This window comes from Hyaena hyaena, unplaced genomic scaffold, assembly GCF_003009895.1.
Source record: "Hyaena hyaena isolate Hyena2069 unplaced genomic scaffold, ASM300989v1 scaffold_49, whole genome shotgun sequence".
Lineage (NCBI taxonomy): Eukaryota > Metazoa > Chordata > Mammalia > Carnivora > Hyaenidae > Hyaena > Hyaena hyaena.
Window position 1 is genome coordinate 145,021 of NW_024080681.1, and position 17,209 is coordinate 162,229.

The 17,209-nt window shown below is 37.6% G+C and overlaps 1 protein-coding gene across 1 annotated transcript in view; it reads right to left on the bottom strand.

Annotated features, from left to right (window-relative positions):
* MNS1 (meiosis specific nuclear structural 1) overlaps positions 1-14,385 on the bottom strand; it is a 47,593-nt gene extending 33,208 nt beyond the window's left edge. The window contains exons 1-2 of the mRNA XM_039230654.1: positions 14,294-14,385; positions 13,112-13,333 (exon numbers count right to left, since the gene is read on the bottom strand). Of these exons, the coding sequence (XP_039086585.1) occupies positions 13,112-13,333; positions 14,294-14,296 (225 nt within the window). The 5' untranslated portion in view covers positions 14,297-14,385. The remainder of the gene's footprint in view (positions 1-13,111; positions 13,334-14,293) is intronic.
* Positions 14,386-17,209: the final 2,824 nt, after the last annotated feature.

Sequence of the window (17,209 nt, forward strand, 5' to 3'; positions counted from 1 at the left end):
TTACACCGAGTGAAAAAAAAATCTACTCTAAAGGTCACAGACATAGGATTCCACATATGTATGGCACCACACACAATTATATTTATATAACATTCTTGAAAGAACAAAATTACAGAGATGGAGAACAAATCAGTGGTTGCCAGGAATGCGAGGTGGGGGAGGGGTTGAGGAAGTATATGACTATGAAGGGGTAACATAAATGAGGTCTTGGCAGTGACAGAATAGTTCTGTATCTTAAATTAGGTGGTGGTTGCACAAATCTACACATTTGAAAAAATGACAGGGGGGTATAGGCAAATATGGTACCAATGTCATTTTCTAGAGTTTGATATTATATTATAGTTATGCAAGGTGTAACCACTGGGGGACCTCTCCATACTATTTTTGCAATTTCCCAAGAACTTGTAACTATTTCAACATAAAAAGTTTTTTTAAAGAAATCAACTACATGTGGGAGGAATAAAGGAATGCACAGTATATCAAATTAACTATTTAAAAATTAACTATTAAAAATCAGGGGGTCCAAGAAGCATAGAAGATCCTGAACTCATCTCCCATGGACACACAAAATCTACAGCTATCTATAAATCAGTTCTGTAGGAATGCTGACAATACTGACTCTATCTTTGGCCCTCCATCTTGTTCATGGTTGCTCAATGACCTCTCTTGGGACTACATGTTTTATGTAGCCATCCCATGGAAATGAATAATCATACCTTAGAAATGCCCACCAAGAACTAGATAGGGAGAGGCTTGTTTTGGCCTCCCATCAATCTGTTAGAAATAACAGTCTTTCCCCTTTCTGATGCACAGGTGAGGCTATAAGATATAATTAAAAGTTAGCTGTCAATTAGACACATTCAAGCTCGCTGTAGTGTGTGTGAAACCTTTGATCTCAGTACAATGCCCTTCTGTGCGTCCATTTGCTCTGTAAAATTTGTGGACTAAGGTCTGGATTTGGTGGAGGATAACTATGCAGTTGCTGTGCATAGTCAGTCTTCTACCCGCTCCCCCATGTCAGTAAGTTACCCTGAGTAAAACTTTGTAAACTGTATGGAGAGGCCTACTTCCTTTTCCGGTCTCAGAGTGCCTTCTCAGTTTGGGGGATACTTTATGTCTCTCCTGCACCTTCTAACAATTTCTCTCTGTAAAGTATCTGAAAACTAGACAGACTGCGTTTCCACAACAAAGGATAAAAGGACCACATTGAGAGGGATAGAGGGACAGAGACACTGTCTAGCCAAAAACTCTACACCCAATAGGCAGAGAGACACAACAGAGAGGGATCTCACCAGTCCAGCACCTCTGCCAGACAAGTGAGGGGTTGGTGCCCCACATTAGACACTCAAATACTTCAGAGCTGCTCCAAACATGTCTGGCTTAGAAAACCAACAGGGCTAACATCCAAGGGACCGAAAGTACTATAGGAAACTGAGATTCTCATTTTAAAGGCTCATCTGTAGTCTCACTCATAGGATCAAGCACAAAAGCACCAACTTGAAGGAAATTCATTTGCTGATCTGGGGGAATCTGCTGCAGAAGCAAGGGACAGTTGGGGCTCTACCAGAGACAGAGGCAAGACTGACTCCTTTTGTGGGCTCTCTACCTCTCCTGCCAGGGTGGCACACTGCCTCCCTGGGGCTGGTGGGGCAGGTGGTCTCTGCCATCCTGCTGCTTTCCTGAGGCTGTGCAGGGGAGGCAGTCATAGCGATGCCCCATACCCTGCTGTGGCTGGCAAGTGAGAGCAGTTGTGACATTCTCCTGCCACCAACCTGGGGCCGGTACAGGCACAGAGACAGGGCATTCTCCCCCAGCATCATGGAAGCCCTCAGACACATGCAGTCAGGGGATTTTGCCCGCTGCCTTTCTGAACCTGGTGAGTGCACTCTGAGCAGGTGTGTGCAAACCACACAGGGGATGCCCTTTGTTCACTTGGCCTTGGTGGCTAAGGGGGCTGGAGGTCTTGAGCTTCAAGGGACTATTACCATCAGAAAGACAGTTCTTGGCAGGCCAAACCCCCAGGGCACTGCACATCCAGTCTTGCTTGAAAAAGGTCTATTTATCTTGGAGCTCCAGCTGAAGAAACAGACTTCAGGTTTTCCACACAAGCACCAGCTACAAAGGCACTCTCAGGGGACGTAGGGAGACATTATCCTTGCCCATCCTGTTGGCATCACTGCAGCTCAACAAACTCTCCCAGAAAGGAGCTTATACACTCATCTGCAGTTCCAAGTTTTGCAACCTGTTGCCCAGGGGACACCTCCATCTCTAGATCTGGAGGCCACCAGGGTTTACAATTGTAACCCCACAGGACTGCATATATTTGCATGTATTAAAAGCTGCTGCCTGAGGGTCTGGCTTCCATTCAGCCTGAAACTAGGTACTTAATAAGATTCCTCTCCTTGGAACACTGACCAGTCTTGGCATACCATCAACAACACAAACATATCAAGAATAAAAATTAGACTATTTAGATGATCACAAAAGTTCAAGAGACAACCAAGAACTAATCAATGGTGAATGAGAAGTTTCATCACCTACACAAAGCCACCTCTTCAAGACTGAAAGAAGTACTTGTTTTGCCTTACACAGGGAAACAAATACAGGCAAACAAAATGAGGAAACAGAGAAATATGTTCCAAATGAGAGAAAAAGACAAAACATCAGAAAAAGACCTTATTGACTCGGAGATAAGTAATCTACCAGATAAAGAATTCAAAGTAATGGGCATAAAGATGCTCAGCAACCTTACAAGAATGAATGAACACAGTGAGAACGTCAACAAAGAGATATAAGATATAAGAAAGTACAAAACAGAAATCAGAGTTGAAGAATATAATAATTGAACTGAAAATACGTGAAGAGAGTTCGAGAGCAGACTGGATAAAATAGAATAGATCAGAGAACTGGAAAACAAAGCACTGGAAATCACACAGAGCAGCAAAAAGAAAAAGGAATTCTTAAAAAAGGATGATAAATTAAAAGATCTACTGGACAACATCAAGTGAAATAAAATCTGCATTATAAGGGTCCCAAAGGAGATAAGAGAGGAAAGGGGCAGAAGAAATAATGGCTGAAAACTTCCCTAGCTTAGGGAAGGAAACAGACACTCAGATCCAGAAACCCAGTGAGTTCCAAGTAAACTAAACCCAAAGAGATCCATACCAATACACATTATAATTAAAATGTCAAAAATTAACGAGAAAATCTTAGGAGTGCCAGGGTGGCTCAGGTCACCATCTTGCAGTTCATGAGTGCAAGCCCTGCATCAGGCTCCATGCTGACAGCTCAGACTGAAGCCTGCTTTGGATTCAGTGTCTCCTTCTCCCTCTGCCCCTCCCCCACTTGCATGCTTTCTCTCTCTCCCTCTCCCTCTCTCTCTCTCCCTTTCTCTCAAAAATAAATTAAAAAAAATTTTTAATAAAAAAAAATCTTAAAAGCAGTATAAGCAACTTGTTGTAAAGAAAACACTGCAAGGCTATCAGCAGATTTTTCAGCCCAAACTGTGCAGGACAGAAGGGAGTGGCATGACATATTTAAAGTACTGAAAGGAAAAATCTTCCAACCAAAAACACTCTACCCAGTAAGTTTATCACTCAGAATTGAAGGAGATAGAGTTTTTCCGATAATCAAAAGCTAAAGGAGTTCATCACCACCAAACTGGTTTTTCAAGAAATGCTAAAGGAACCTTTTAAGTTGAAAAGAAATGGAACTAATTAACAGCCAGAAAACATTTGAAAGTAAAAATCTCTCTGTAAAAAATAATTATGTGGTGAAGGTAGTAGATAAGTCAACTTATAAAGCTAGTATGAAGGTTAAAAGGCAAAAAAATAACAAAATAAGCTAAAACTACAATAATTGATACATAAAATAGGAGATAAAATGTGACATCAAAAACATAAAATGGGGGGAGGGGTAAAAATGTACTATTTTGGAATAGGTTCAAGTTTAAGTTGTACCAACCTAAAAGGTTAATAGGATGTTATATATGCTATATAAATAAATTACCTCATAGTAACCACAAAGCAAAACCTTACAGTAAATAAACAAAAGAAAAATGAGAAAGGAATTAAACACAACACTAAAGAAAGACAATGAACCACAAGGAAAGAGAGAAAGTGAAGAATGGAACAGAGAAGAAGTACAAAAACAGCCAGAGAACAATTAAGCAAATGGCAATAAGTATAGATCTAACTATGATACTAATCCATAAATACAAATGGATTAAATGCTCTACTAAAAAGTCAGACTGGCCAAATGAATTAGAAACAAACAAACAAGAAACAAACAAGACTCAATATTGCCTGCAAGAGACGTACTTCAGAAGTAGGGACAAATACAAGCTGCAGGTGAAGGGATGGAAACAATATTCCATGGAAATGAAAAGAAAGCTGGTATAGCTATGCTCATATCAGACAAAATAAGCTTTAAAACAAAGACTGTAATAAAAGACAAGGAAGGACATTACATGATAAAGGGGTCAATCAAGCAAGAAAACATAATATTTACAAATATATATGTAGCCAGTACAGAAGCAGCAAAATATATAAAGCAACTATTAACACACCGAAAAGGAGAAATCGACAATAATACCATAATGGTGGGAAATTTTAACACCCTACTTACATCATCTGACAGAAATAAGAAAATCAATGAAGAAACATTGGCTTTAAACAACACCATAGACCAGGTGGACTTAATAGATATATACAGAACATTCAATACAAAAATAGCAGAATACACATGCTTCTCAAGTGCATATGGAACCTTCTCCAGAACAGATCAATGATAGGCCACAAAAAAAAAAGAAAATCTCAAGAAAATCTCAATAAATTCAAAATTTATATCATATCAAGCACCTTTACCAACCGTAATGGTATAAACTAGAAATCAATTATCAAGAAGAAAACCACAAAAATGTGAGAATTAGACAACATGCTACTAAACAATCATTAGGGCATTGAAGAAATAAATACCTAGAAGAAACTTTTTTTAAAAAATCTAGAGAGGGGGGTGACTGGGTAGCTCAGTCAGTTCAGCATCAGACTTCAGCTCAGGTCATGATCTCACCATTCCCAAGTTCAAGCTCTTTGTCAGGCTCTGTGCTCACAGCTCAGAGCCTGGAGCCTGTTTCAGATTCTGTGTCTCCCTCTCTCTCTGCTCTTCCCCTATTTGTGCTCTGTCACTCTCTCAAAAATAAAAATAAACTTTGAAAACATGTTTAATTAAAAAATAAAATTAGGGGCACCTGGGTGGCTAAGTCAGTTCAGTGTCTGACTTCAGCTCAGGTCATGATCTCGCAATTCGTGGGTTTGAGCCCCGCAAAGGGCTCCACGTTGACAGTGTAGGGCTTGCTTGGGATTCTCTCTCTTTCCCTTTCTGCCACTCCCCTACTCACACTTTCTCTCTTAAAAAATTAAAAATAATTAAATTAAATTAAAAATATCTAGAGACAAATGAAAACAGAAAAATAACACAAATGCAGCAAAAGCAGTTCTAAGGGGGAAGTAGACAGCAGTACAGATCTGAGAAACAACAAAACCCTCAAATAAACAGTCTAACTTTACACCATAAGGAACTAGAATAAGAATAAATGAAGCCCAAGGTTAGTAGGAGGGAAATAATAAAGATCAGAGTATAAATAAATGAAATATATGGACAAAAAAAGACAATAGGAAGCATCAATGAAACTTAGAACTAGTTCTTTGAAAATATAAATAAAAATAGGGTGCTTGGGTGGCTCACTCAGTTAAGCATCCAACCACTGGTTTTAGCTCAGGTCACGATCTCATGGTTTGTTAGTTCGAGCCCCACATCAGGCTCAATGCTGACAGTGCAAAGCCTGCTTCGGATTCTCTCTCTCCCTCTGTCTCTGCCCCTCCCCCACTCACTCTCTCCCTCTCTCAAAAATAATTAAATAAACTTAAAAAAGAAAATATAAATAAAATTGACATAATTTAGCTAGACTTACCAAGGAAAAAAGAAAGAGGGCTCAAATACATAAAAATGAGAAGCGAAAAAGGAGTTACAACTGATACTAAAGAAATACCAAGGATCAACAGACTAATATGAACAATTATATGCCAAAAATTAGGCAACCTAGAAGAAGTGGATAAATTCTAAAACATAATCTTCCAAGACTGAATCAGAGTAATTCTTGAATCAAGAATAAAATCAGTAGGGAGATTACTAGTAGGGAGACTGAGTCAATAAAACCTCCCAAAAAACAAAAGTGTAGGACTCTGTGGCTTTACTGGTAAACTCTATCAAACATTCAAAGAATTATTATTTATCCTTCTCAAACTCCTTCAGAAAACTGAAGAGGAGGGAACACTTCCACTTCATTTCATGAGGCCATCATTATCCTGACACCAAAACCAGACAAGGATGCCACACAAAAATAATTACCAGCTAATATTCCTCATGACCCTAAATGCAACATTCCTCAACAAAGTATTAAGCAAACCAAATTCAACAATATATGAAAAGGACCAAACACCATGATCAAGTGTGACTTACTCCAGGGATGCAAGGATGATTCAATATCCAAAATCAATCACTGTTACACACATCAACAAAACAAAAGGTAAAAATCATATGATCATTTTGATTCAGGAATAGCATTTGACAATATTCAATATCCATTTGATAAAAAGTCTCAACAGACTATAGAGGGAATGTACCTCAACATAATTAGTACCCTTATGACAAACCCACAGTTAGTTTTATACTCATTGGTGAAAAGCTCTAAGATCAGGAAAAAGACAAGAGTGCTCACTCCATCCCCACTTTTATACAACATAGTATACGATGTCCTAGTAATAGCAATTACGCAAGAAAAAGAAATAAAAGCCATCCAAATTGGAAAGGAAGAGGCAAACCTGTCACTATTTGCAGATAGCATAATACTGCATACAGGAAACTCTAAAGACTACACCAAAAAACTATTAAAATAAATGAATTCAGTGAAGTTACAGGATACAAAAATACATAAAAATCTGTTGAATTTCTACACATCAATACCAAAAGATCAGCAAAAAAAAAAAAAAAAAATCAAGAAAACAATCCCATTTAAAATTGCGCCAAAAAGTACAAAATACCTAGGACTAAATTTAATCAAGGTGACCTATATACAAAAACTAAAATACTCATGAAAGAAACTGAAGAAAACACAAATGAAAAGATATTCTGTGCTCATGGAGTAGTATACTTTAAAATGTCCATACTTTTCAAAGCCATCTACAGAGTCAATACAATTCCTACTGAAGTATCAACAGCATTTATCACAGTATTTGAACAAATAATCCTGTTTATATGAATCTAAAATTCATATAAAAGCACAAAAGAATTAAAATAGCCAAAGCAATCTTGTAAAAGAACAAAGTCAGAAGTGTCATGATCCCAAATTTCAAACTATTATCACAAAACTATAGTAATCAAATCAGTATAGTATTGGCATAAAAAGAGACATGTTGGGGCGCCTGGGTGGCTTAGTCGGTTAAGCGTCCGACTTTCACTCAGGTCATGATCTCGCGGTTCGTGGGTTCGAGCCCCGCGTCGGGCTCTGTGCTGACTGCCAGCTCGGAACCTGGAGCCTGTTTCAGTCTGTGACTCCCTCTCTCTCTGACCCTCCCCTGCTCGCGCTCTCTCTCTCTCTCTCTCTCCTAGAAATAAAAATAAAAAATAAAATAAAAAAAAGAGACATGTAGATCAACGTAACAAGACAGGGAGCCCAGAAAAAACCCACACATATATGTCAATTAATTTACAACAAAGGAGGCAAGAATATACAATGGGGAAAGTGGTGTTGAAACTCTTCAACAAGTGGTGCTGGGAAAGCTGGACAGCAACGTGCAAAAAAATGAAACTGGACCACTATCATACAACATACACAAAAATTAACTCAAAACGGATTAGAAGCTTGATTGTTAAGACCTGAAACCATAAAAGTGTGAAACAAAACCTAAGTGGTAAGCTCCTTGACATCAATCTAAATGTTTTTTTAAATCTGATTCCAAAGGTTAATTGCAACAAAAGCAAAAATAAATGGGACTACGACAAAAAAGCTTCTGCACAGCAAAGGAAACCATCAACAAAATGAAAAGGCAACCTACTGAATGACAGAAGTATTTGCAAATCATATATCCAACATGGAGTTAATACCCAAAATATATAAAGTCATAAAACGCAAAAACAAAAAGATAAAGTCTGATTAAAGAATAAGCAGAAGGGGGCGCCTGGGTGGCTTAGTCGGTTAAGCGTCCGACTTTCGCTTAGGTCATGATCTCGCGGTTCGTGGGTTCGAGCCCCGCGTCGGGCTCTGTGCTGACTGCCAGCTCAGAGCCTGGAGCCTGTTTCAGAGTCTGTGTCTCCCTCTCTCTCTGACCCTCCCCTGCTCATGCTGTCTCTCTCTCTCTCAGACATAAATAAAAACATTTAAAAAAAAAAAAAAAGAGAATAAGCAGAGGACCTAAACAGACTCTTTTTAAAAACCACATACTGGGGTGCCTGGGTGGCTTAGTCGGTTAAGCGTCCGACTTTCGCTTAGGTCATGATCTCGCGATTCATGGGTTCGAGCCCCGCGTCGGGCTCTGTGCTGACTGCCAGCTCAGAGCCTGGAGCCTGTTTCAGAGTCTGTGTCTCCCTCTCTCTCTGACCCTCCCCTGCTCACGCTGTCTCTCTCTCTCTCTCTCCTAGAAATAAATAAAACATTTAAAAAAAAAAAAAAACACATACAGATAACCAGCAGGCACTGGAAAAGATATCTAACATCACAAATAATCAGGGAAAAGCAAATGAAAACTATAATGTGGTTATTACCTTATGCCTATCAGAATGGCTATAGCAAAAAGAAGTAAGTGCTGGTGTGTGGAGAAAAGGGAACCCTCCATGCACTGTTGGTAGGAATATAAATTGGTGCAGCTGCAATGGAAAACAGTATGGAAGCTCTCAAAAATTTAAAAACATCCTATGATCTAGCAGTTGCACTTCTGGGTATCTATCCAAAGAAAACAAAGGCACTAATTTGAAAAGATATAAAAATGCAGCATTATTTACAATAATCAAGATATGGAAATAACCTATGTCCATTGATAGATGAGCAGATTAAAAAAATCTGATCTTTAAGTACAATAGAATGTTACTCAGCGATAAAGATAATCTTGTCATTTGTGACAATTTGGATGGACCATGAGGGTATTTACACTAACTGAAATAAGTCAGAGAAAGACCACGATCTTTGATTTCACTTATATGTGAAATGTCAAAAACAAACAAAATAAAACACCAATTCGTAGAAACAGAGAACCCAATGGTGGTTGCCAGACAAGAGGGAAGTAGGAGTGGAGTGCGAAATGAGTGAAGAGGATTAAGAAGTACAAACTTCCAGTTATAAGTAATGGGGATTTACATACAGCATGGAGAATGTAGTCAATAATAGTGTATTAACTTTATATGGTAAATAGATAGTGACTAGACTTAGTGAGATCATCATTTCACAAACTATACAAAGGTCAAATCGCTATGTTGTACAGCTAAAACTACTATAATAATGTATGTCAATTATACTTCAATAAAAATTTTTAAAAAGACAATCACATAAATGCAGTGGAGATGGGTAGAAGTGGACCTAAGTAATTTTAGAAAACAGTGTTTAACTAGATATATGGCTATAAACAAAAAAAAATTTATACACAATTCTGTACTGTAGTAAGTAAATGTGTTGTTCACAGGGGGGCAGGTTAACAATTCTGAGACTACTTTACTTGTATACTAGGGTTGAAAGAATAAGTAAACATACTATAGATAATGAGAACCAGCTTTCTTTTTGTTGGAGAACGCAGTTATGAGTAAGGAAAGGAGAAAAGCTAGAATAACCACTGTGTTATTAGAGCCAGTAATACCAATGTAGGCTCATGGTTTATTAACAAATATGTCCAGAGAGACAGAAAAGTAAACAGATGCATGTCTATGCATTGGTCAGTTTAAGTTTATTTTATTCTTTCCACCTACAAGGAAGAGAGCAGTAAAACCCCAGTAATAATGAGCACACTTATCATTCAGATATTAGCTCCTAAATACCATTCTCCAATGGTATTTCGACATTCTCTAACGATGTCTCCTTAGAGAAGTGCTCGATTCAGTGCAAATAAAGAATAAAATGAGCCTGGGATCTTGCGACTCTGGAAAGAAGTGAAAAACAAAAGGTGGAGCATGTCAGGAGAGCACAGTAGACAACTTGAAAAACGTTTCCTAAAGCCAGAATTGAACAACTGGAGGAATAAAATCAGTAACAATATCACTGGGTTATAACTGAAAGAATAAAATAAGTATCAAGGAATTCAAACTGACATAAATAAATAACTGAATAAACATACAGTAGGAGAAGGGTCAACTTTTTCTTAAAGTTCCAACTAATGAAGAAGGAGGAAAATAGAAAATTACCATTAAAATCTGAAAGTTATAATTGGTAAAGGAAAGATTCACCAGTGAATGCTAATGTCAGTGGGCCAAAATTCAAACAGGATATCTGCATAGCCTTCAAGTATCTCCTTCCAAATACTTAGTATTTACAAAGCATAAAATAATTCTAAAGTGTAAAACTTCACAGAGGAGAATCCTAGTAGATAACCACTTCAATAAGTGATCAAGGCTAACACCAATAATACATATCAACATCATGTACCCCCAATATAATGCATCAAGAGGGCATTAAGGTCTCCAGTATGTTGACTTTGAGTTAATCAGAGAGATTCTCTTGGGTGGGCCTGACCTAATCAGGTGAGCCCTAAAAAAATGACAGCAGTTGAAGTCACTGTTCCGTGGATATCAGGGAAACAGACTGCCATGTTGTGGAGAAGATCACATGGCAGGGAATGTCAGCAATCTCTGGGAGATAAGAGCATTAGTCTTAGAACTATGGAAACATGCATTCTGCCAACTTAAATGAGCTTAGAAGAGGACCCCCAAGATTCAGATGAGAATACATTCCAGATAACACCTGGATTTCAGCCTTGTGAGATCAAGCAGTCAATCCAGCCATAAACCATGTCTGGATTTCTGACCTACAGAAACTGTGAGGTAATCAACAGATCCACTGAATTGGTTGTAATTTGTTACACAGCAATAGAAAACTAACATAATAAATGAACTGTAGTCTTTAAGATTGTCAAGGTCATAAAAGAAAGGAAAAGTGAAAAACTCTTACAGATTGGAGGAGATTAAGGAAACATGACAACTAAATGCAGTTTGTATTCTTGGAACAGTAAACATGGAAAAAACTGATATGATCTGAATAAATCCTATAGTTAACATATTGTACCAAGGCTAATTTCTTCATTTTGATAATTGTTCTATGATTATGTAAGATGTTAACTTAAAGAGAAATCAGGTGAAGGGTATACAGGAATTCTCTTGACTATTTTTTGCAATTCTTATTTTTGCAAATCTTATTGTATCTAAATTAATCTCAAAATTGTCTCTAAACATTATTTCCACTACATGATAATAGAGCTTTTTGGTACAATGACTGATTCCAGATGTGAAGCCAGAAATTTACAAGATGAGCCTTGTATTCACCAGAGGAAAAGAACAAATAAGGTAATCAATCAGCTCAAGTGATTCCCAAGATCTGAGGGGTGAGTCAGAAAACCAGAGACCCAGGGACACCTGCGGGGCTCAGTTGGTTAAGCATCCAACTTAGGCTCAGGTCATGATCTCACAGTTCATGGGTTCCAGCCCCACTTTGGGCTCTGTGCTAACAGCTAAGAGACTGGAGCCTGCTTTGAATTGCGTCTCCCTCTCTCCCTGCCCCTCCCCCACTCACACTCTGTCTCTCAAAAATAAATAAACGTTAAAAAAATTAAAATAAATAAAGGATGAAGGAGAGACTGTTTTAGATTAAGAGGTACCTAACAGACATAACAACCATATATACTATATAAACCTTGTTTGGATCCTGATTAAAACAAACCAACTGTAAAAGCAGATTTTGATGTAATCCTCAAAACTTGATTATAGGATGGCATTAAACGATATCTAGAATTTATTGTTAATTTTATTAGGTGAGATAATGGCATTGTTCTATTACTATGTAAGAAAATATCTGTATTTTGTAAGATGCATAATGAAGTATACAGGAGAGAGATGGTCTGATATCTAGGGTTTTCTTTAAAATTGAAGAAAAAATAAGAATAAAAATAGGGGTAAAATCTAATCTCTAGGATCTTATTGCTCAGAGTTAAAAAATCATGTCTAAGCTTTATGAATTTGAAACTCAAAGGGATGGATACTACTTTTAAAAGTTGCTTTAGCCATTCCACACAATGTCCTGCAAAATGTTGAATGTAAAGCAGGAATTAAAAAAATACTGAAATATCAGAACACCTTTTTCACATTTATGAGAACTTGTTTCTTATTGGTTTCTCTTTTTTACCACCTTCATCCTTTAAAATATTTAGAAGTTTCCATTGAAAAATTATCCCCATATTTTAGGAGTTACACATGTACTGTACCTGAATTCTTCAAGTCAGTATTTCAAAAATCAAAAATATGAGTAAATTCAAATCTAATACATACATGTCCATTTTCTACCACTGAACAATGTATTTCATTGTTTAAATGTTTAATTTCAGTAAATTCAAAAAAGATAATCTAAAATTTTTCTGTTTTGAATTTTATGAAATGCAACCAAATTTTACTTATATGAGCAAAACTCAGTAATTATGGATTTCCTATTTATGAGAAAAATGAGAACAAAAACCTGAGTCTTACTCTGTTCCAGGTACTATTCCAAGTGCTTTGCATGTATTAACTCATTAATTATTAAAACAATCCTACAAAGTGGGTACTATTATAATTCCTGATTTATAGATGAGGCAAGAAAGTAAAATCAGGGTTCCACAGTTTACATACAGCACCACTAGGATTTAAAGACATACAGTCTAATTCCAAAAACCCAGCTCTTTACCACTACACTGGACTGACCCACAATGAGGCATCCTTTACCTGACCCTGTTATCTACTCAATTCCAGTATCAGCAATTGGTTGTCATCATTTCCAAGGAGAAAATGAAGGGGGAAAAATGATGTAAGAATGAATAGTAAAATGTACCTTTTGAATGGCCTCTTCCATATCCAACTCAAATTGTTCATTCTGTAGTAATCTAAGGAATCTCCTGCGCTCCACGAGGTCATCGTTTTTGTTCCGCACCATTTGGTCTATAACTTGATTCTGTATCTTTCTTAGTGATTGGACATGCAATTTCTTGCTGTAGTTTACATCTACTAATTTCTGATGCCTTTCACTGAAGCTCAGGACTCTCTTTTCAGAAGCCTATAATGAAAAAAAAAAAAGTATGCATAATTTGGTATTCCAAAATCTAATTTTTAAAAGTATACTGATGTGGGGTGCCTGATGGCTCAAAGGGTTATGTACCACGCTTGATTTAGGCTCAAGACATTCTCTCCCAGTCCTGGGAGTGAGCCCTGCTAAGCATGGAGCCTATTTAGGATTCTCTCTCTCCTTTTTTTTTTTTTCCCTTTCTCTCTGTCCCTGGCCCACTTGTGCTCTCACGCTCTCAAAATAAATAAACTTTAAAAGTATACTGATGTAAGCTCCCATTACAAAAACAGGGAACGGTAATAAACAAAGGGCCTTTGGCCTCCTTCCTAAATTCAAATTAAAAAAGTACGCGTGGTAGATAAATATATTGATATATCAATAAAGTTCTTTTATTATACTCCATCTTATAGATGAAGAATAAAAGTAAAAGCAACTTAACCCAAGACTCCTCAGCTTAAATATGCAGCAATACTAGGATTCAAAGACCCGTAGTCAAGCTCTATAGACCTAGCTGATTACCACAATACAGGGAATTCCTCCTCTTCCATTCCACACCTCTCCCTTACCCCTCGGCTGTTCAGAAACTGGTCAGATTTTCCTAATAAAGATTTAACAGGTCAGGCCGCTGCTACTTAATTCATTCACTCTCTCCTGGACTTTTCTTCCCCTCCACTTATTTGTTCAAAGTTCTTAATCTTTTCCCAATTTTCCAGAAATAGGAGAAAAAAGATGTTCACCGAGCAGATCTAATACAGTCTTAATTTTGGAAAAGCTTGGAAGCCACCGCGATGTTGCTTCAACAATAGCACAGGAGGCCTCTGAAGGCAAATTGTAGTTTCCCACTTAATTCTCAGATTAGGCACTTCAAATCCTTTTTAGGTGCAAGCTGGCTCTAAACTACAATTAAATCAATAGATAAACAAGTAGTTTCGAGACCCCCGACCGGCGTACCATCTTGGCAGACGAAAATCCCCCTCTCAGGCTCCAGCGGCCACCGCCTCCCACTTCCAAAGCAGCGGCTCCTTTCTTCGATGTTTATGCGGTTTCCTGGCAACTGCCGCCAAAGCGGGTCCCATCTACCAGCGCAGGGCGCAGTCTCTCATTGGGAACAGAAGAGCCAATCGGCATTGAGCTTCTTGGAAGGCTGGCGGAGGGACTACTTCTCCAGATGTAAGAGACAGGCGGGAAGTTCAGATCCCGTACACAGGCGGGAGCTCTTTGTAGTCATTTAGGGCGCTCACGATTTCCCTCAAGCGGCTAACTTCTGCGATTTGGGTGGGTTTGGGGGCCAAGGGGAGGTCTGTGCTAACTGTTTACACAGAAATACGCAAATTCCTATCTAGTACACGGGGCCAAAGTCACTTTCCACGCATAGAACATCCTGTGTTCTGCAGGAGTTGACTGCCTTCACCTTTAGCAGTGGGAGGCACGGCCACCGTCCCCCTAGACGCTGTTGGTAAACTATGGTACTAAAATGCATGGGCCACACGGAGCTTATTCCACTGGTCCAGGTACCAGTGAGCCAGCAGATAGATGATGGCAGTTGTGATCAGGTTTATTTGACACACTAAAGTCCACTTTAAATGGAAGAATTTAAAAACAGATTAATAAAGATTAATTAAAGATTAATAACCAAAAGGACTTCCAGTTTTAGCTACAAAACATAAAAACTTGGAAATTATCACTTATCCTTACTATCAGAAGAATCTCAACAAACTAAAAACTAATGATTTTTCTTGGACTTATCAAAGAACTGAGGTCACAGGGAAACCTACAGCCCTGAAATCTGGAGAGGTGAATCCAGGGAGTAACAGCCAAGACATACTTATCTAGAGCAGGAGCCTCTGAAGCCATAAACAAATACGTGAATGGTAATTTTGATTAATTGTTAGAAACTGAGTGCAGACTAACGTTGAGTTAAACTACCGGGGGGTTGCAGTCTTGGAAGACCTGACACTTCATTGGTTTTGCTTTGAGGAACTCCAGCAAGTTCCCCTAGTGAAAAACCAAGATCTTCTGTGGCTCTAGGAGGCAGAGAAGATTAATCATTATTATCAAATATATCTAGAGGCTTCTTCTTAATAAAGGCCTGCTTTCCAGAAGAAAAGATTGTACCAAAGCTATATCCTACCAAGAAAAGATCTCTGACTATAGCTTCCTTCAGCCTGCCAGTCTCTCCTAAGTAGAAAGGAGGAAGCTAAGAAACACTTGTGAAGGTCACAACCCAAAGAGGTTTAAAGAGGCTTAATCATAAAATTACAGAATGCTTCCCACACTTTCTTACTGCACCACCAATGCTTCAATATAGTAACAGGTGAGTACAGGTGAAAGTGCTGCAAGAACACATACTAACAAGGAATTCTTAGGGAAAGACAAAGACAACAGGAGACAGAAACAAAAGAGGAATTTGAAGGCTCTAAAATGAACAGCTGCAGCAAACATTAAGCACAGCCTAATTCCTAGCCATGTAATAAAAACCTCATATTAAAGCCCTATTTACCTCAATTCCTGTTATCCAATATAGCACAGCCAGTTTCAACAAAAAACAAGGCTAAATACAAGGAAAAACTCAGTTTGAAAGGCAAATTAAACATCAGAACTAGACTCAGCTATGAAACAGACTGGGGGATTATTAAACAGTAATATAACTATGATTAATATGCTAAAGGATCTGATGGAAAATGTGGACAACATACAAGAATAGATGGGTGATGTAATCAGATAAATGGAAAACTCAGAGAATCCAAAGAAAATTCTAGAAATAAGAAACACTGTAAGAGATGAGGAATGCCTTTGACAGGTTTATTGTAGCTTGGACAAAACTATAGAGAGAATCAGTGAGCTTGAAGACATGCTAATAGAAACGTCCCAAATTAAAATGTAAGGAATAGATAGTCCTATTGGGCTTGTGACCTCACCTTAGAATCAAATTGCTTTCTACATTAGAAGAGGACATGTGTGTGCTTGTGTGTGTGTTGAAAGGATGGTATTTGTCAAGGTTTCTGTCTTTTGGGAGATCGTGTGAACCCAGTTACCACAAAAGTCAAATTGACCATATGTGTACAGTGCAAAACATTTTGAAAGCATTCAATCCTGTTTGTCTAGCAACTTTCACAAGAATTCTACAAAAAACATGGCTTATTTATAGCTTCTCATAAAGTAGCCTCTAATTAAAATTTTGTTGGTTGGGTTGTCAGCAAGAATTTTTATTTTGTTTTGAACACTGGTTAGTGCCTGGCATATAAAAGGTGATAAATAAGTATTTGTTAAATGAACAAATGATTGAAATTATGTTACTGTTATGCACATAGGAAAAAGCTTACCTAGAAATAACTTTGAAGAAGTATTGCTCTTAATCATTTAAATTTTTATCAAATTTACTTATATTTTCAAAGAGCAAACTTTTGGCTTCATTAATTTTTTCTCTCTATTTTTTTCCCAATTGCATTGTTTGCTGCTCTTACCATTATTATTTTCTTCCCTGCTTGCTTTGGGTTTAATTTGCTCTTCTCTTTATAGCTTCATAAGGTGGAACCTTAAATCTTTATTTAAGAACATTCTTCTTTTCAAATGTAAATATATAAGTTTCCCTCTAAGCCTTGCTTTAGCTGCTTCCTACAGATTTTGATATATCGTGCTTTCTCATTCATTCAGTTCAAAATACCAAAGACTAGTTCTTTGACCCATGAATTATTTAGACATGCTTTGTTAACATTCCAAATATTTCCCATTTCCAGGTATCTTTTTGTTATTGATTTCTAGTCGATTTCATTATGGTCAAAAAACGTACCTGTATGACTTCAATCAAATCTTTTAAGTTGTAGAGATTTGTTTTATTCAGAATATGGTCTGTCTTGATGAATGCTT